Here is a 21496-nt window from a genome sequence, read left to right on the forward strand (position 1 = left end):
GAGACATTAGCGGCAGCAGCAGCGATATTTTTGAAGTTTGACTCGATTTTCTTGTACTCATGGCACCCATTTTGCTGAACTCCGTGGGGAACGACCACAGTGAATATATCAAGTAAGTATTTTTTTCTTTTAGTTTGCATGCTAAATTTGTGAAAAATGAAACAAAAATTGAAGATATTTTTACTTGTGTTTTGAGGTTTGCAACACGTTTCATTGAGGCCATCATCAAATATTTTTTTCTTGATTATTATTTGTGCTTTGTCAAAAATTCAACAAATCTTGCTGGTTAATCCTCCTGAAAATTTACTCAGAGTTCCTGGTGTGACTACCTCAAATTTGGCCTTTAGTGCAAGCTCATAAATTGTCTTTTTTAAAAAGCCAGCCCAAGTAACATAAAACGTGACTATTATGAGGAGACCCACAAAAAAAAAAAAAAAAAAAAAAAATCACTGGAAGTTTGCCAATTTAGTTTGAAGTGACCAAACTCAGGATTATTTTAGTGGACATGTATTGGCATTTTTTATTTGAAAATTCAAACATTTATTTTTTCCCCTTAATAACATGAAATTTGGTTGGCATGTCCATCATAAGCAAACCCACAAAAAAGTTTCAAGAATCCATGCTTAAAATTTGCAAGACATTGTAAGACCAGTCTGTTTTTTTTTTTTTAATTTAAAAATTCAGTCCTCACATTCCCTCTAGCAACACGGAATTTGGTAGGTACTGTTTGTTTGTCATCAGTAGAACTCAATTAGAACCATAAAAACAGTTTCGAAAGTGATGCTTGAATATACACTGGATTTCTGCAGTTGTTTGGTCATGGCCATTTGAGGGCAATTTTAGACATTTCCAGGCATACTTTAAAAAAAGATGTGTCCAAAAAAATGTATCCAATGGCCACCAAATATGAACCAAGTCTACTAGACAAATGGGCGACGTTAAATCTTGAAAACCGAGGTTTTGTGTGAGTTGAGCTTGACTTGCCATCAACATCCTGCTCTGAGTTTTAGGGGGCGTCCCACAATGGCAGAAATTGATTATGTAATAATTCCAATAAATCCTGATCCTACGTGAACAAATTAGCATTTTTTTTTTTGCTGCAGACAACAGGTCCACGTGAAAAATCCCTACTTGCAAACCTTGGAAGAAGACATTCTCTACCACTTCAGCTTGAGTACCAAGTCTCACAACCTGCCAGAGATGTTTGGCGACATTAAGGTACGACATTCAAGAAGCAACCATTCCACATGATTGCAGACGGTCGTGATATGACATCCTCTCCCGCAGTTTGTGTGCGTTGGCGGCAGTCCCAATCGAATGAAGGCCTTCGCCCAGTTCATCCATCAGGAACTGAAACTGTCTGGTGACCCTGCGGAAGTCCAGGATATTTGCGAGGGAACCGACCGCTACTGCATGTATAAAGTGGGACCGGTGCTGTCTATAAGTGTAAGGATTCTACTCGACAGACTTATCTTAACTCGTTCACTACCAGCCGAGTAAAAAAAAAAATGGATATTATTAATTTAACTTAATGTCACATTTCCATTAACAATGCTTGCTCATAAAATTATATTCTCAGTCAGCTACAGTCATTGTAATCGGCAAAGTTTGAATCAAGGCAACTGGATTCCTTGTTTTCTGAAAATGTTCAAAAATCGCTTTGGGGCTAATGATACTGAGACCTGCTGCAAATAGCAAAAATATGTATTCAATTAATCTTATTTATTTTTTATTATGAAATCTAAATTTAGGTTTCCAATTGCCTATACACATGATGGCAGCAAAATAAATGTTTCTATTAGATGTGAAAATACGACGAAATCAAGCTCCTCCCCTCCCTCTAACTCTTGAAGTTCCTTGGCGCCAAAATGCAACAAAATGATGCCAAAGCTCGATTTCTAAATTAGACATGGCTTTGGCCGGACAGTTCAACTAAAAATCTGATTGCCGCACTTGAGGTGAGGTCTTATATCTCCTCAAGCAACAGACATGGTCTGCTTTCATGTTCTTGCACTGAAACAAAATTTACAAGGTTATAACTACAGAATACATCTTAGAAGTACATATTTACAAACAGTTACCCTTAAAAAAAATTCAACAAATTTGTGAATCGCAAACTGCAATTTTTTTTTCAATCTACACACTCTAACAAGCCCGTGTTTTTCTTTCAGCATGGCATGGGTGTGCCATCCATATCCATCATGCTGCATGAGCTCATCAAACTGCTGCACCACGCCCACTGCAGGGACGTGATCCTGTTTCGTCTGGGAACATCTGGCGGAGTCGGTAATGAATTACCCTGCTGCACCCAAAAGTCACAACATTCTACAAAAAAACAAAAAATCTAAACAAGTTCTTCCGTCCAGGTCTGGCTCCGGGGACGGTGGTGGTGACGGAGAAGGCGGTGGACTACTCCTTCCGCCCCCAGTTTGAGCAGGTGGTTCTGGGGAAGGTGATCACGCGCAGCACGGAGCTGGACGAAGGGGTGGCCAGCGAGCTTCTGCAGTGCTCCCGAGAACTGCAAAACCTTCCCACCGTGATCGGAAACACCATGTGCACCCACGACTTCTACGAAGGTACGAGACGCCGCGTTACCTGGCGTTTAAATGTCCTCGACGGCAAAGCGGTGAGAATCCTCTGTTTCTCAGGCCAAGGGCGACTCGACGGGGCTTTGTGCTCCTTCTCCCATGAGGAAAAACTGGAGTATCTGAGGAAAGCGTATGAAGCGGGCGTGAGGAACATTGAAATGGAGTCCACCGTGTTTGCAGCCATGTGTCGCGTGTGCAACCTCAAAGGTGAATTTGAGAGCAGTAATTAATGACGCTACACGTAAGGAAAAAAAATGAGCATATTTACTATTATGTATTGAATCTCAATTATGAGGGGGAAAAAAGAGACAAACCCCACTTGGGTCAATTTTAAATGACTAACTCAAAAGGTTGGCTCAAAATCAATTACTCGTTTAACCCCCAAAACATCCAATTTTTGAGGGTTTAAAAAGTATTTGCCAAAACCAGAAAAATAACCCAATTAAGGGGCAAAATGGGACCAGTCCACTTTTGGGTCAAATTGGCCAAACTTGTTTGAGGTGTTTCATATAAATCAACTCAACTTTAAAAAAAAAAAAAAAAGAGAAAAAGAAAGTCAAATTGATCCAAGTAACGGGTAGGTCCATTTTTGCCCATTTTTGGGTTATTTATAACCCAGCAGCTTATACAGTTAAGCTCACATTTTTAGCTAAAGGGAATTTTTCACATAGTGGCAAATTCATTCTTTCTTTTTTGCGATTCTACTAGCGGCCGTCGTGTGTGTGACGCTGCTGAACCGCTTCGAGGGCGACCAGATTACGTCCCCTCACGACGTTCTGGTGGAGTACCAGCAAAGACCTCAAGTGCTGGTGGCCCACTTCATCAAGAAACGCCTAGGACATATCGTCTGAAAAGTCCTCGTCCTTTTACGATTGATGTGTGTATATACTGTACCTAATGTTCATATGTGCTATTTAGACATTTTGCTTTGATTAAGTTAAACATGATGTAAAATGCATTGAGGTTTGTATTGTGTCACTGGGTGAGTCAGTTTGGTGCAAGTGTTATGAACGATTTTACACATAATATTACTCTGGTTGTTTGAAAAAAAAAAAAAAAAGGTTTTTTTTGGTTGTAGAAAGTAAATATATTTTAAAGAGTGTGGTTGGCACATCCACCTCACAGTTGGGAACTGGAATGCGGGAAAGAATTTCCCTGTTTCTATTGAGGATGGACTTGAATGTTGCGGAAGCGTCCGGGCAACAGGTCTGATTTTTGGTCAAACGCCGTGTCGTGATGTCGGTGCTTGCTGTCAATGTGATACGAATAAAGTTTGCATTAGCACATAATTGCTGTCCATGCGTCATTGGACATTATATTTTAGCATCAAAGAATTAACATTAGTTTGTGCCACTGCCCTCAATCCTCGCGACCACTGGTGTGAATATTTGACGCCTATGGGTGATCGAAATAGCGTGGATGAAAAGTTACGTCGTATACCAGGGGTCTTCAATCCTGTTCCTCGAGGGCCGGCGTCCTACTTGTTTTCCATCTGCTGCAACACACCTGATTCAAATGCTCAGATAATCAACAAAGTCTGCACAAGCTAGATAACAATCCTGATCATTTGAATTCAGTGTGTTGCAGCAGGGAGAGATGGAAAACAGACAGGACACAGACAAGCCCTCGTGGAACAGGATTGAAGACCCCCTGTTGTATGCCTTCTTGAATAAACAAGCTTCTTGACCATAAAAACGATACCAGTGGAAAGTCTGTGTGTTTGCCTCATGCATTTGCGGGATGAGAATCACAAGTGGTGTGTGTACGCTGCAAATCTGTTTCTTTTGACTCGTGTGTTGAACTTGTGGAACACCCCCAGCTGTGGGCTGGCGGCATCTCCATCGCTGGAAAAACAAGGATTGTCATTAAAATGCAAAGAGACATGGAGATGAGATCCTAAAAACAGTGCCAAGCCCATATTTCAACATTCAAAGGTGTTTTCTCATGTTTTGGTTACCATATTTTGTTTCATGAGAGGGGAAAATATTAGAAAAAAAAACAAAACAATTTCCTCCACAAATACAACCGGAATACTAAATATGCTGTGATGTGAGTACCTTTCTGGTAATGTTAATCAAATTAGAGCAGATTTATTTTTAAGTACTGAATCTCATTAGAGGCTGACGGAAGGCCAATTTGTGTGGTTGTTTTAAATAAATAATTTATAATCATAAATCATTTTTGGGGTGTTTTATTGTATACTTCAACCGGGACTGGCATTAAATGGCTTGAATTCAAAGATTGTGTTGTAGCAAAATTCTAATAATTCATTAATGTCTCTGCCAGACATTTTAAGATAATTATTGAACACACAGAACTGAACTGTGAAACACAACATTTGGCCAGGCAATGCATCATGATCAAAGAAATTGTAGACTCGTTCTCTTACTTGCTTAAAACTGGAGTTCCGATTTGGTGTCTCGTCGTGGTGGTTTGGGGGGCTTAATATGGGCCAGGACTTCTTGGGCATACTGCGTGTGGTGCAAGCCAGCATCCCTCAGGGCCTGCTCGACCCGCAATCTGGGATCGGCGACAATCTGCGCAACACAAGAGAAAGCCACAATTCAAGTTTCACACTCAAGCTGATACGAAATGGTTTGCAAGTCATTTCATGCCAGATGATTCATCACTCATTTCTCACTGGTTGGCATTTTAGGGAAAAGTTTCTCCAAGTTAGAAAATCATTAGTCATTGTTGCATAAGAACAACCACAGACTGCACCGGTGGCCTTGAGCTCAAGGCTGTTGGTAACAGTCTGCGAAAAGCAGGGCAAACATTGTTCAAGTCGCCAAACAGCTTGCATAATAAATGCCACTGTGCGGGTCGGCGATCACTTGCCGATGAAAGAAAAAGCAACACGTGAATGACAAAAAGATTGAAACAGGTGGCGCCTGAAAAGATTTGGGGCTCAGAGACAAGTGACAAAGCAGCTGTGATGGTTTGAAAGGGAAATAAAACAAACATGCTTTTCAAAGTGGCCCCTAGGGGCCGCCAAAGGATTTCAGGTGAGAAACAGCAGCTTGAGTAAAATAAAGAAAACATCTTACAGGCTGCTGTCATTTCAGGCAAAAATGGAACTAAAATGAGAGGAAACCAGAGTGTGGTGGGTATGAAAAGTCTACACACCCCTGTTCAAATGCCAGTTTTTTTATATCATGAATGTGATCTTACAATTGTACATGTCATTGGAGAGCGGGTGCAAAAATGAGCCACGCTGATAATGTGGTTGCACAAGTGCACACACCCTCTCATAACGGGGGAAGTGCCTGTATTCACAAATAACCAATCAAATTTAATTTCATGTTAAATGTGAGCACACAACTGCAAAAATATAAAGTGCCTCCGATGAACCCCAAAATAAAGTTCAGCTGTTCTATAAAGCTTTCCCTACAGTACAGATTATATAGTTTATTTTTTTTTTTTAATATATTTGTACATTAGTAGCGCAATGTTGGGTCCAAAAATAAGGAACTGACCCAACTTATCCAATTAACCTCCTAAATTTCGGGGAAATGACAAACCAGAAACAAACGAAAAAAATGAGTGTAGGATCACTGCCCCACACTTTGTTCTAATCCTTACAAACAAAAGTTTCACCTGGGCGTCCGTGTATGTGTGGAGTCCAAAGAGAGGCCTATGGATGTCAATTTCTCTGACGGTCAAGTATCGGTTCCGCCAAGACTGCGTGCCTCCCATCATCCTGTCTGCATCCGACTCTGCCACCACTGCAACCTGTTTCATTTAATGTGGCAAAAAATGAGCACGACGTGAGCTGCAGCATTTCCAAAATTGGCAGAAAGATTTGATTTAATAATGGTCATTAACGTGGCTGTAATTGTCAGTGATGATTTATATTGGTTCCCCCTGGTGCCAAAAAATGGCAACCATAATATTGGAAACAACACTCAGTCAGGTCCAGAATCAAACTGCAACTGTGGCTGATGCGCTTAAACTGAAATGTGTTCAATTCAGGTGACAGTATGCCGTGACAACATCTCGGCACAGTCAATTGGAGAGATGGCGGCGGAGTGATTTCAGAGTGACAACACCGAGACATTTTGGCAGAGTTGTAATTTGGGCAGTGACACCAGATAACTGTGAAAATGGAGGGAAAGGCTTGTCAAATTGGAAATTACATTTCATATTATCTTGTAATATATTTGTAATATGCCATGTGACCTGAGTGACCTCAATACATAGCCTTAATTAATTTTTTCTAGTTGCTCTTCATTATTTGTATTTGAGTGCTCCTATTTCTGTGAGTACAAATGCATCACTCACTTGCTACCAAATGGTGGCAGTGATGCCCCAGCACAGATTAAAGCCTTCATCAAGTCCAATGGGTCAATTCCAGTGACAGACTGAATCAATGGCTTTGAGAGGGTTAAGAGCATAAAATGATCCACCTGGTTTCGGAGCGCTTCTAAACGGCTGAGCCTCTCGGCTTCCTCCCTCTGACGCTCCAGCTCGCACGCCTCCCTCGCCTCTTGGCGCCGTTGCAACATCTCAGCCCGGAAGCGTACCCTGGGGAGAGCGCGGAGGGTGAGGACATTTAGAGCCGCATCTTCCATTTGCCACACTCCCACACACACACATTACACGTTGCTCATGACATAGCACACCTCCAATCTTTGGAGCTTTTTATGAGGCTGTCAGAGTGCTACTTGCTCTACTATCGTCTGTTTTCATACCCCAAAGGCATTGTGACTCCTCCTTTCATTCACTGTCGCATATCAAGTGGATACCTTCATAGAATATGAGTGTAGAGGGTGATGGAAATACAAAACAAATCATGTTAGGCTGTATGTATTCATCAAAGGCTTTTCTCAGCTGACGGAAATTCAACATTTAAGTGACTGTAAAGCCTTGCCTGGAATAAAAAAAAAAACTTGTCGTGAATATCTATTTTATATTCGATACAGAGCATGGATTTATTTGTGACGTTAATTTGTATGAGAAAAAAAAACAAATAGGGACTCCATTAGTGTCAGCCTGACTGTCTCTGGGGTAAACATCTGAGCGATTCAGTCTACATGAATGCGGCGGCAAGCGAGCTACATTTTAAATGATGATTTGTTTTTATTAGGGTTGCAAAGTCGTCGGCGAGGTTGAGTACCTCAGTAATTAAAAGCCACATTTGCTATTTCAAGAACCACTTTGCTACATGTGTACTCTGTTATGTAAGGGCCTGGCTACGCTTTTAAGTGTCGTCGTCGAACGTCACTTTGATGCCTCGTGGTGAAAACTCCAACTCCCACAATGCATCGCTCACCTCTCTTTATCTTGCCTGGCCTGTTCGTCCATGGCGCTCCTCAGTTTGGCCAGCCTCTCCTGATCCCTTTGCTCCAACTCCTCCCTCCTCTTCTGCTGCTCCAAATGAAATTTCCGCAGCTGAGGGGGAGAAAATTACCGCTGATGTTTCCGAACAAAGAGCCCGACGACAGCCCGGGGAATGCGGTGACGTGGGCTCCCTAATCGGACTCGCGCACAGCTCGTAGCGGTGTTGCGTCCTATTGATTGCGACCATGCCGGAATCAGATAAACGTAAATAGACAAAATGAGATGATATTTCAATGTCTGAGGAATCAAATGCAAGGTAAATGCTCTCATTAATCATAGTGTCGCAGCCCAGGGGAAAGACTTAATTAAAGAGTCGCACCAACACGTGATTATATTCCCATTCGAGGGAAGTTGGTCTGCGAGCACGGTGACGTACTGCTGATAAAATACCTTGCAATGTCATTCAGTTTTGTTTTTATGTGTAAGATTGTTGAAAGAGAATGTACATCAACTACAGAGATGCACAGTAGTTATAAAAAGTCTACACACCCTTGGTCAAATGGCAGGTTTTTGCATCGTTAAAAATACTGGTGACTACAAGAACAGCTGAACTTTATTTGGGGTCAAACAGAGGCACTTGAAATGTTGTCAGGTGTGAGTTGACGCCCATCAAAAACTGTTTGCCGGTTATAAGAGTGTGCAAAGTTGTGCAATCAAATTTTCCACTTCCCCTCTTAATTTTTTGCCAGTTGCGTTGTTAAGCGCATAAGTCATAATAATGGCCGAAAAAAAAAAAAAGATTTCATTGTCTCATTTGGTTACGTCACAGAAAATTGGCATTTCGACAGGGGTGTGCAGACTTTTTCAAACCAAAATATCTCCCATATTTCTTCATCCCAACCTGAGCGGTCCAACTGTGTTCACCTTTTCCTTCTGATGTGCCCGCAGGGCGGCTTCTTTCTCCTGCTCCCTTTTCAAAATGGCCTCGGCCTCCTCCTGCTGTCGGGCAGCGATGGCCGCCTGCAGCTCGGCCACCTCCTCCTGATGAGCCCGCCATTGCTGCAGCTGTAAACACAGGCAAGGCAAAACTCGGAGAAAGAATCACTACGAGGCTGACAGCCACTTCAGGATGTTTGAATGCACTGAGGGATGAAGTTGGGAGCACTTAACGTCCTTGTTCACTCACCGGCGTAAAGTACCGGTATTAAACAACGTCAAAACCAAACATGTTGGAAACTACTTGCACGAGTGTTTAACATTGTTGAGTGCTCACATTCAAAATACAGTTTATATTTATGGTATTTTTAATTGAGATCAAATCGACATCCCTCTATAATTTTCAAACAGCAAGGGCAGCAATTTTGGGGAGAATTTTTTTTAATTTCGGTTTGTAGGTGTAGGCTTAACAATAAATGGGGAAAAGGACCTTAAAGGGGAAGTCAATCCAAATTTTTTCAACACAGGAATTTTTTCTATGCCGGCCCACTCTTCAAAATATGGCATCCTGATTAATATTGCGTTTGCGGAATATGAGTTATGCAGTAAAATCCACCTGTTTTTAGCCATCTCAGGGGGCGGCCATTTTGTCACTTCCGTCGATTGGAAATGACATCACAGTTGCTCAAGGTGCACCTAATGACCAATCATTCGCAGTGATTGGTCGTTACCTCAGCCCTGAGATACCGTGATGTCATTTTCGGTCGACAAAATGGACGCACCCTGAGGTGGCTAAAAATGGGCGGATTTTGCATATTTCACTAATGCAATCTTAATCATGTTCTCTTAGGACAAGTCTCTCTATGACACCAATCAAGACACTGACATAACTTTTGGCACCACACTCACTCACACAAACACAACACGCACACACACTGCAACATTTTCCCTGTGAGTGACAGGCTCGTTATGCAGCAGGCTCTCTGTGGCGTGCCGGCTATTCAAGTGCGGCATTCCGAGCTTGCAGACAAGATTCCCGGGCCTATCAAGAGGAGCGCGCGGAGGGTGCCCACAGGAATAGACTGCATATTAAAAAGCTCCCGAGCGGATTAGCACCAGACAGTCTCATCAAGGCTTTTGCACGTGTTGAATGTCTGAGGGGAACTCGGACAAACCCCCACTAGGACTCAAAATTCTGCGGAAAACCATCAAGACACTTAAAGCACTCATGTGGTCAATGGAATTTGACGAGTGGAAATTAGAAAATAAAGCGTCGTGTCAATAATGGTCATTTATGTTTGACACAAGTCATATTGAACAAAACAACAATAACAATACCAATAAAATGCAATTAAATTCCTGAGCTTTATTTAAAAAAAAAATAAAAAAATACTACACATGAACAGTATTCAGGAAGTGGTCCCGCTAGCCAGAGTCTATGTGTCGGCCAACTACTGAAGCTTGAAGATTGGCATCTACTGTAAAAAGCGCAGTTTCTGAACATAAAGCATGTGTCTAAATTTAATTCAGCGCTCACAATGGCAACAAAGAGACCCTGAACAGCCTATGGGATTAATTCTCTATTATGCAATGTTGTATGAAATAAAGACAAGTCCTGAGTCCTTTTGTGCAGCAGTGTAAAGACTGTCAAAAAAAAAAACAAAAAAAAGAAAAACGAAATGATGGTCTTTTTTTAATTTTTTTTTTTTTATCTGTGCGCCGCAGCCTGTACAAAACCTCAATTGTCCGTTGACGTCTTCAGTCACAGCAGCTTTTAGAACTTTCTATTGTGTGTCTAATTGACAGACTTTACATGGTATAATGGGTTGAATCAGTTCAGGAAGGAGCGTGAGCAAAATGACCAATTATGAACATAGACTAAAAGTGTCACGCCAACTGGAGTTACTCACACACATACGAAGAAGTTAGCAATTTGTGACGTCGCAGAAAAAAAATCTGACGTTTTCTTAAAGGGGCAGTCATCCTATAATGACAGGCTGAACTGAAATTGCTGTCCACCTTGGATTCAATACGATGATGAAAACTGAATATGCATCTCTAAAATGACTTGTTTTGAGAATTCTTGTACTGGTGCGAGCGCAAACATTTGTCCACTTGTAATTAAACCTCAATAAACTCCTATCATCTCTTAAACATCTTTGTCTCAGTTTGTTATCAGTGAACATGTTGCAGGAATCTACCACCCCCGGGCTTTATTTACAATATATAAAACCTAATCGTTTATTGAAGATTCTTGAGAGTGTGAAGTAAGTGGGAGTAAATGACAGCAAGGGCAAGAAAACAAAGCAATAATGTACAAAAAAGAAGAACAACGGCAGCCTGACTGCAGGGAACAGAGCACACGTCTGAGAAATGGAGAAACAATTAGCGACGTAGCAAGCGAACGACATGAAGTCAACTGTTTCTCGTAAATGAAGCAGCCGCCAGCATGATGCGACAGGATAGAAATCAGCTTTTAAAGAATTGATTCCTGAGGCCAGCCGTCCTGATGAGGTGAGAAGCAAACCAGACTAGCTTTCCAATCTTATCCAGCCGAGGCACAGGCGGGATTAGAAAAGGCAGCCGATCGCTGCTGCTTTGCATCGTGCGTGACCGCAACAATTACTTGTCGAGACTCCGGAGCGAGAAGTCGTCAACAGGCGGGCGTAGACTGACCCTAACCTGTTATTCGAATTACTTTGATCAATGCCTGTAATTTAACTGTTAGAGCGTTTACAGTTGTCTCATTTGAACCTGCGAAGCTTCTCCAGTCATTACTGTCGTAAATCAAATCGATAGTTGGTTCAGAGGAGCTTGGCGAGAGGAGGGAGTGGGTGTGTGCGTGGCGGCCAAGCCATGAGAAGAGAAGTCGGAGGGAAAAAAGTTGAGGGTGAACAGGTAAGTTTTTTTTTTTGTTTTTTTTAAATACATAAAGATAAAATTAATTGCTTTCAGATGCCACAAGACAAAAGCAAAGTACTACTTTTGTCTAAATGAATCTCCTCAACTCACTTCAACAAAGTTGAAAAACTTCTGCACAACTACTTTACTACTTTTATTTTGGCATTTGAAACAGCATGAGATTGTTTTTATACGTCTGGTTTTTACTTCAAGTACTTTGTATGAAGGTAAGGTTGTTTTTAAAGCGCTCTGTGAATTCAGTTGAGCTGAGCAAATGACAACTTCAAAGCCAAAGTAATAAAAGTCGTACCTTGGACTGAGCATCAAAAAAGGCGAAAAAAGTGGATTGATGAGGTGAACTCACAAAAGTCGAACAACAAATTCGCTGCAAATGTTAACCATCGAGTAATAAGCAAGGCATATTTGGAGCAAATACGAACAAAAATATTGGGACACGCCTTGTCTTAGAAACGCTGCTAGAATGGTACTCACTATAACAATAACTGCCAAAGGGAGTAAAACGAAGACAGATTGGACATATTTTTCAACGTGAGTTTGACGTCACTGGACTACATGATTGGTGACATACACACAACCACGCCCGCCAAACCTGCCGTGCAAATGCAGCCGCCACCGACGTTTGAATGATATTGAATGTACGAGGACAACGAGACAGTTATCAGACAAGAAGCGGGGCGCTAAGTCTCATTCCAAAACTGGCAAAGCAACTGTGAGCGCTGAACCAACAGCACACAAAAACAGATTTGTTTACATGAGTAACAAGGTTGTTGTGTGAAAGCCAACAGGCACTCCTCTGAGACGGCGGCGTCAATGTTTGCAGGCTCTTCATTTATTAGCTTGTTTGCATTAACGGCTCATCCCAAGTGGCGGCAAAAGATGCTTGTCTGCTGTTAGCAGACGACAATTAGGAGGGCTGGCACCCTCGCAAAAATATCGATCAATTTTCCGTGTCGTTGATCATGTTCACGGTGGAGACTGGATGTGAAAGCCGCATTGAGTTTTGCCGAAACCACAGATGAGCTTTAGCTTATTTTTGCCTCGTGAAAATAAACGCAAAATATGTCTCAGATTTGGTTCCACCAAACAGCGGAAAGATTTTAAAGCCAATTTTTTTTTTGAAAATGGAATTATTTGAGTTATTTGATATCATGGTTTCAGTTCTATTCACTTACCTTTTCTCTGAGGCGGAAGCAGATGTCCTGCTGATGCTGGCGGTCTCTTTGGAGCTCCAACTCTTCCTGGTAGGCGTCCCTCGCCTCCTGCAGGGTCGCCAAGGCTTTAACCAGGAGCTCTTCCTGGTCCTGCTGCCACTGCTGGATCAGGACCTTTATCTGGGTCTGCGTGAAGCGCTGCCTGGCCAATGCACGCTCATGTTCCATCTGTGACAACATGGATGTAGCATAAGGACACTGCTCAGGAAAGGATATGACATACAGTAATCACACACAAAAAAAGAAAATCGGAATGTTAAGTCAAGTGAGCCAAGGACGCCCAAGAGAATTTCAAAGGGTACTTAAAATGTATGTGTTAAGGTTACGGGAAGTATGGTTCAGTGAACAGATATATCCAAGGAAGCAGCATCACAGATTTTAGTCGAGATGGAGGTTGGTGAGCATGAAAGTAAGGGCTGTGTCACCAAAGAATTGCCCGCGTGTCTTGCTAATACTCGCAAAGTATTTCAACCACTGTATGTGGAGACACTAGAACAAAAGTCGCTCTGAGAAGTCGAACGCTTGACTTCAGCGATGTAGTGAGTTTGCATCGGGGACCTGGTGCTAAATTGATGCAACAGCAATTCTACAAGACATACAGTCTTAGGACCACAGGGAAAAGTCTTTCTCCATTTGAGCAAGGCCAGTGAATAAAAACAAAGCAAAAAAAAAAACAAAGAAAAGAAAGTGCCTCCTCTCTTTTTCCTGGCTGTGCAATGTCCTGAATATAAGCAGTTCTTTTCTGCATGAGGGCTGCCACATGCTATTCATCATTGTGTCAGGACTCACTGTGGCTGCATCACTTGGCTGCCTTTGCGGAACACAGGGAATGATATTCATCTCCGGGCTAATAGCAGCTAACTGATGGTGGGAAGGCATTAGACGGCTGACTGGCTTTACTGAAAATGAGTGAAGCCACGGGCCTGCCAATGGAACACAAGCGCCAGAGGCTGTGAAGCAAATCATGTTTATTAATGTATAAAAGTGTCAAACGTGCGGACGATCCCACCCTCGGTCTTGAATTCTTTTCCCGCCGTCTCATTGACGAATCGCAACTGTATTAAAATGGGTTACAGTGCACCCCCCGCTATATTGCAGTTGATCATCACGAGCGCGGGGCACAACTGTCAAACACGTTGCAGAGAACATTTTATGTCCCAGTAGAAGTTCACAGTGAAAGGAATGACCATAGTTTAATGCTGAGACAAAATGGAAAATGCCATAGACGTGCTAACAATTATCATCAATAACACAAAAGGTGGTGCAACAGTAGACAGACAATAGCATAATACTCACTGCTTTCTTAAGTACAATATTATTGAGTGCTATTTTGCCGATTAGAAGAATTCAATCAGGAAAAATAATTGGCGATACCAGTATTTGTAGTTACTATTGCGGAATTATTTACACTTGTATTACAAACATTTCTGAGTATTTTTTTTAATGAGCATAAATGTGTTATAAATAGGTTATAACATGTCGAAAAAATATTTTTGAAATGGGTCTAAACATATCCTCCACGATAAACGAGGGTTCTCCGCACTGCGATGGGTTATTCTCTTATAGCGACAAAACAGTAATGTTGAAATATAAACTTAGTCGCCAAGTGAGCAGCTGCAGCCGCACCCGCAGCCACCCGGTGAAGTCAAGTCTCCACAAAGCCCGTGAAATGAGACAAAAAATGGCTCCTCAGAGACACTCGGACAAGGTGGTTAGTCTCACCCCCAGATGTGGAACATTGCGAGGGATTATTACGCCACAATCCGCCCACCGCTTTGTCACGAGGGCACAGCTCAGGGCAGTTGAGGATGAGAACCCTCCAAACGAGCATTGGGAAAGTGACACTCAAATTTGATGAGGCATTCAAATTTGGTGAGGATGCGCTCAAAACTCAGGTCGTGCTTCGTCAAATTGCACTTTTAAATATCCGCAAGACCTGGTCTGGCTAATTGCGAAACGAGAAGAGCAACCTTATTTGAATGTAATTGCCTTTTCATTTTGTTCATTTGGACAGAAATGAACTACTTGACGCGCTTGCTCACTTTTTCCTCGAAATCGACAGGTTGCAAGCGCAGCCGTGACTTCAGCTAAAGGTAGTCGGCGATGAAAGATGATAAAACAGATACATTGCACTTGGCAAACGTCTTAACCGTTGCATGCACGACATGTAAATTACAACGAAAGGCACGAAAGCGTCTCGGTTTTCTTTCTAGAACTTAAATTGCTATTTTCTCCCTCGCGGCTCCCCTCAGGCTGAGCTCAGCTTCTAAATGGAGCATCCAAACAGATGTGATATGAGGACGTCTCTGGGTGGGTGCGTGAGACAGCGGGAAAGACTGTTGTCATGGTGACACTAAGCTATGATGTAAGCAACTCGTCCATTAGCCTGTGACAACCTGCAGCATGATGGGACTAATGTGCAATTTGAACGACAAAAAAAAAACAAAAAAAAAGATCGCCACATATTATGAGAGCCGTTATGACGACATTTAACACTTTGTTGCCGTTTGTCATTTCGCCCTGTACGAAGGTTGTCTCGTGTTTATTGCAGAAAGACGGAACCCCAAAATGGTGTGTGCGCATCCCTCAGGGTGCATGACATTAAAACTGTAATTGCTTTTGAAATTAAAAGAGTTTCCCTGAAATGAAAAAGCTAAATATGGCCATTATAACCAAGATATCCTCGCTACATTAATTAGCCGCATCAAGAGGAGGAAGTTTAAAATTACTGGCGCTCTACTTTCAATGAATACGTAACTCTTTAGCAATCTAGTGGAACTTTAATGTGGTGTTTTTGTTTCATTTTGAGGTTTGAATGAAGAAAAAAAAGTTCGTTCTTTTGAAAAATGGAGGTTGTGGATGTTGAAGTGGGATGCTTATTACCAGATCGTGTTTGCCTTTCTCCGGGAAGACCGCTTGAAGCATATGCAAGCATAGTGCCCGATAGTTGGGGATGTCTTGAGTGTACTGCGACAAGGTGAAATTGAAGCGCAGGTTCTCATCCGGACACCAGCCACAGTATCTGAAACAGATGGGAGTCAAAAAGCCTTCATGGAATTTAAATTCTTGTTACGCACGTCAATATTGAGGTGAAAAAAAAACGCCAGGCTGACTTGTCGGTTCTTTTCAGGTGATCTTGAAGACATTGCAGTCGACCGTGGTGGATTTCAGACAACGAGTGGAAGGCCTGAATCAATGACTCCTTCAGCTCCGGGTAAGGACAGTCTGAATCCAAAACTTCCGCTGGAATGTTGTCTTTCACCAACATATCCAAGGTTGGAAGATATTTCTTACAGGGGTGATAATGTTCATCATTCAGGATATTTGCATACTTGCTTCGGCTGATAAGGGAGAATCATACCTCCAAACCAAGGTCTGTAATTTCCTCTTGTAGATCACAGTACTCGTCTTGAAGTTTGGCCGTGATGATATCTTGCTGGTCTTTGACAAAATTGACCTAGAACAACAGATTGAAAACTATTTAGAGCTGTTTTAATCAATTATCAGGAAATTAGAGCGCAAATCGAAATACATAAATACATATAAAATAGATACCAGAAGAACAGCAGAACAGAGAAGAATAAAAAAAGGTGTCTTCAAATGAGTTTTAAAAGTGGACAGAGAGGGGGGTTTCCTAACAATCAATGGGAGGTCATTCCATTCGGGAACTACCGGCAACAGGAAAGGCACGACCCCCCCCCCCCCCCCCCCCCCCCAATTTGGTCCGCTGAAATCTTAAAGCAAACTCTAAAGTGCACTGGGAGCCCAAAAAAAGACGCCAAGATTGGGGTGATGTGATCCGTCTTCCGAGCTCCAGCTAAAATACGAGCAGCAGCATTTTGGACCAGTTGGAGGCGCTTGAGGCAGGACTGGCTGACTCCAAAGTCAAATGCAATACAGCACAAATACCTGATTTTGCACTTGTTCCCAGCTTGACTGAGACGCGCTGATTTCCTGATCTTGTTCTTGCTCCAACCTGAAGCACAAGTCCTCTTTCAGCTGATGAACTGGCGCCACGGTGCCCAATACGAATGCCTTGCGGTCCCGCTCAAGGAACACCTCTAAACACAAGACGAAGAAGAACTCTTCCAAGTGTGAGCGCCGACATTACAAACAGGTGGAATGATGTCCAATTATCGCTTAATGCTTACCGTAATCTTTGAGTGAGAAGATGGCGGTGTCCTCTATACCGAGTGGCCGGATGTTCTCTATGAAATCACGCATTTCACTCTCAGCCTTCACCCTATTTGCCAAGTACATAAAGCATTATGAAGCACAAATATGACTTGAGGCAGCATTCTGGAATAGCGGAGACAAGTACAAGGCAAGCACATTGTCGACTCATTCACTGCCAGCTGTTTTCAAAGCAGTATCGACAGCCATTTTGGAGCTTTCTGTCAAACAACTGTAGAATAGCGTCAACTACTGGTGAGGAGGACTTATTCCATGTCATACTTTTTTTGCCTTAAAGGGGAGGTCAACCCCCAAAAACTCTGAACAAGAATATGTTTTCTGTGGCCACACTGGTCAAAACACAGCATTTTAAATTATATTGTGTGCGGAAAATGAGTTCAACACTAAAATCCACATGTTTTTGTACATGTCATGGGGGCGCCCATTTTGCCACTCGCCGTCGACTGAAAATGACATCACAGTTGTTCAGGGCTCAGCAAAGGAGCAAAACGTGAGGCGTGACTGGTCGTTACCTTATAATAATAAAACAAGATTCACCGCCTAATCTGTATCTTCTAATCAAAAGCTGTGCTGATTTTAAATCGAATGGAATTCAAATTTACCATTTCCAGTCATTTGTTCATCGTCACTGTGGTTTACAAATCTGAAATTCACAGACAAGCTTCCATGCCTCCACGCTAAAAAACAACTTGACGTCTATGTACAGTATGCCAATGGTCACGTTTGACGAATATCAACGTCAAAGGCAATGAATGAGTTAACAAAGCGCCTGTTCTATTATTTTTTTTTTTTTAAAGACAGCGCTAAGTGTAATTATTATGCATTTGAGAGCACACACAGCCAAAGGTGAGATTTATTCCACAAATACAGAATATTAATAAGCCTTGTGTCTATTAACACATATTTTACCGAACAATTTTTTATTTGTTATTGGGAACATAAAATTGGGGTCATAACTTGTGCCGATGTCGCTCTAAACTCTCGTGCAATTATGAGCAACCACGGCGAAAGGCTTGCAGCGTTCCTCGTTTAACGAGGTACTTTTCAAAACGGCTATATAATTGTACAAGACGAGGCCAATATGTCAGCCGCACGTCGCCGTGACTGCGCTCATTACCGACTCTCGTGCTTGTGTACAGTACGTCATTAACCTTGGGTGGCTTCCACATTACACGGGCAAACAGACTGCACCCCGGGTTCCTGATGCCTTTCTCACTTCACAAAGCATTCTGTCTTTTTTTTTTCTCTTTTCTCCCCCATTTAATGTATTCTATACCCTTCGAAAGCTCCGCTACACTCATTCTCTCCCACCGAGCCACATATTCATTGTCATCACTGCAAGTCAAGATGCTCGAAAATTCTCCTTTGCCATTCATTTGAATTTATCTTCCTTTCCCCCATTTTGGAAGGTTTTCCCACCCTGTTTCGGTCAGACAGATCCCCGTCGGGGCTCAGTGGGGCTTAAGTGGAATGGCTGTTTAGTGTAATAGCAGAGTCAGAAGACTGCAGCAGATAATGACTTGCGAGTAATAGGGCTCTCTTACTCCGCTTTCTGCAGCCGCGGGCACTCTCTGCTCCACACCTGCCTGTGCTGCCGTAATATGTCGCACTCCTTTATTTCCTTGGCGACGCATCGGGTCCTCCTAACCTGGAAGAGAAAGATGAATACAGCGAGAGATTAAATAACTGCGATGGAACTGCAGTGTGGGCAGAAAATTCCATCCATTTTAAAATCACTTAATTCGTGACTTTAATTCTACCTACAGATAATTTGTTTGCTTTTTCTGGTTTGGTTTAACGCATTGATTAGGTTAGCAAGATTATACTATTTATCTCAGAAAAAAAAAGAACCACCACTGGTCTCTTTATTGAAGTTAAAAATGTGTTGAATGCAACAAATTTTGAATTTATTTAACCTCCATCACGTCAGCTATGGTAGATATGTGAAGAATGCCGGGCTTGCAATTCTGCTTGGAGCAAAAATGCAAATGTCTTATCTGGGTTTTGCAGCGAGCGAGGTTGGAAGGGTGCAAAGGCAACTTTAAGGATACTAACAAAAAAAAATGTTTTTTTTTTGTTTTTTTTAAAGGCTCCAGCGACAGTTAAGCAATTAAAACACTGCAGGTTGAACAGCCTAATCTGCTTGGCCACAAGCACATCTATTTCCCTACGCTCTGAGTCAAACTTCAAACACTTTTATAATCGACCCTAGGCAGCCTGATGAATATTAATCAAACTCGGAACTATTGTGTGTAGCCGCGATACTGTATTGGTGCTCTATTTCAACTTTGAATATGATGTAATGTCAGTTTAAATCCTTTACTGCGACAAATAATAATAACGTGGCAAGCAGAGGTTTCGCATATCGTAAAAAAAATAAAATAACATTTAAAAAAGGAGCCATCAAGTGTTTTATGCAACTCCCTTTTGATGTTTCCCCTTCAAACTAAAAATAAAGCTAAGAGTTAATTATTATTATTATTATTGTGTATTTAAAACAACCACATAACTGTGCAGAAAGTCCACCTTAGCTTAAGGTGTGTACTATGAAATGTATCAACTCTAAATAAAGACTTCACCTTTTTTCCAATCGCAGCAGTCTCCAACCGTTTGGCATCAACCATCGCTTGTACTTTGTCATATTCCGCCGGCTTATAGTTTGATTTGTACAGGCCATTCTTCAGTTGTCTTGTGAGTTTGTCTTCATGGGGAAAAAAAAGCAAAGAACACAGGTAAGTGACACAAGTGACAAAGGAGTGGAAGCGAGAGTTATTTTCACGCGTACCACCTGTATTCGCTAATAATAATCACGAAAGGTGAAGTCAGCTAAATAATGCATATCTGCTTTCTCGCAGGTAGGGTTTGTTAAACTTAAAATAGGTCAGTTTTTATGGGGTCATCAAGCATTTCATAGAGAAGGGCTTCAGGATTCATGCTCATTGCAGTAAATTTGTGCCTTCTCTGTTCTTTATTACTAGTTTATATATACAAGACATGTGGATACTATGGTAATAAATGATATATTTTACTACATTGTAATTTAGGCTAGCAGAGCAAGAGAAAAATGGAAGTGTGAAGAGGGTGGAATTTTTGTGAAAAGTGTATCAGAATAGGACTCCTTTCCCACATGCGAGGACATTACGGTCATGTGAAACCCCCCAAAAATGATCGCTTGTAAAAAATAAGGAGTTTTATTATATAGTCATTAATGGACAGTTTGAACTTAGAACAATTAACTCACTTAACATTATTTCCTACAGGATTCGTTTAAATTAGAGCAACAAAGGATGCACTATATTTGGATATTTGGAAGACTAGAAAACCAAATCGCATTAGATGTCAAAAGTTCTTTTTCACTGACTACAACAAAGGCCACACAGTTCAAATGATGCACTGCAGACAAGATTGCCCAGCAGGCGGAGCAAAGTCGCAGTGTCAAGACATTTGTGTTTGCAGTTTAGCTGAGTGCCACAAAAACAGGTGAACAAACAAGCCTTGTAAGGACAGAAGCATCAAAGCCACGTCAGGACATTTAATGGAATTCCATTGAGGCTATGAACCTCCATCTCAGATTTCACACTAATTCCAGTCACTCACCCAAATCTTCTGGTCTGTAGCTGGTGATAAATGCTTGACCTCCTGCATGCATTGCCCAGGTGCTTGTTGTCTAATTTTCAATAAAGTGTCCACACAATGAGAAATTACCTATTCAAAAAACAAAACAAAAAAAAAAAACAGATACTATGTTAGTCATATAAAATATAAGTCAGCATTTGTCATTAAAAGGCTAAGTGTACATTCCTGTGAGTAAAAACAAAAAATAAGTATAATGTTACACAGATGTACTGGCTACCTGTTAAAAGGTAAATCAGTAACAAGCAGTTTGTGTAGAGAGCATCTGGCTTTGACGTATCAAGGAAAATATTCGTCACCTGTGGATGACGTCACCGCCGTCAACAGGCTCGGCGTACCCAACACGGAAGTGGCTGGGTGTGCTTTCAAACACAAGAACAAGCGCCCCTAGTGGCAAAATGGGAACGTTACTAAAATTCACCTTTGTTTTGAATTCAAGCGCACTGTACTTTTTTTTGCACTATTATGTCCTCTAATTTTGTGTATGACTGACCGACTTGAACACTGTAATGTAATAATGTGCACTAATTAGTCAAACTTGAGTTTCAATGTAAAATTAAAACAAGATGCATACACGTGATGCATATCAACTTTTATATACACTATGTATTATTAGATGTATTATAATTCATTATGTAATCATATCAATAATTTTATGGTGCCTGGAAAAAAACCTTTTTTTATCTCTAATCATATTTCCCCAGTGTGTTCTTTTGAAAAGTAAATAACAAT

At 41.6% G+C, this 21496-nt stretch overlaps 2 protein-coding genes across 3 annotated transcripts; one reads left to right on the forward strand and one right to left on the reverse strand.

The window, feature by feature from the left end:
- Window positions 1-3877, forward strand: LOC148323708 (uridine phosphorylase 2-like). The gene is made up of 7 exons (XM_088314980.1): window positions 1-112; window positions 1104-1218; window positions 1288-1446; window positions 2172-2286; window positions 2367-2576; window positions 2649-2795; window positions 3297-3877. The coding sequence occupies exons 1-7, from the start codon at window positions 60-62 to the stop codon at window positions 3437-3439; spliced, it is 942 nt and encodes a 313-aa protein (XP_088171106.1). The 5' UTR covers window positions 1-59; the 3' UTR covers window positions 3440-3877.
- A 915-nt stretch (window positions 3878-4792) lies between these two features.
- LOC148323709 (coiled-coil domain-containing protein 148-like) lies at window positions 4793-21147 on the reverse strand. 2 transcript variants are annotated; one of them, XM_088314979.1, is made up of 15 exons: window positions 21064-21147; window positions 20729-20836; window positions 19711-19832; window positions 18676-18779; window positions 17089-17180; window positions 16847-16998; window positions 16299-16394; window positions 16051-16226; window positions 15821-15959; window positions 12899-13105; window positions 8793-8933; window positions 7861-7979; window positions 6995-7112; window positions 6186-6320; window positions 4793-5125 (listed from the first exon to the last, which is right to left on the reverse strand). In XM_088314979.1, exons 2-15 carry the CDS (start codon window positions 20778-20780, stop codon window positions 4982-4984), a joined length of 1797 nt encoding a protein of 598 aa, XP_088171105.1. In that variant the 5' UTR covers window positions 20781-20836; window positions 21064-21147; the 3' UTR covers window positions 4793-4981. The 2 variants fall into 2 exon arrangements, with proteins under 2 accessions (XP_088171105.1, XP_088171104.1); XM_088314978.1 differs by having other exon boundaries at window positions 20985-21074.
- Between the last annotated feature and the right edge of the window lie 349 nt (window positions 21148-21496).

This window comes from Idiotropiscis lumnitzeri, chromosome 14 (genome assembly GCF_059441095.1).
Source record: "Idiotropiscis lumnitzeri isolate Australia: NSW breed Sydney's pygmy pipehorse chromosome 14, RoL_Ilum_1.0, whole genome shotgun sequence".
Lineage (NCBI taxonomy): Eukaryota > Metazoa > Chordata > Actinopteri > Syngnathiformes > Syngnathidae > Idiotropiscis > Idiotropiscis lumnitzeri.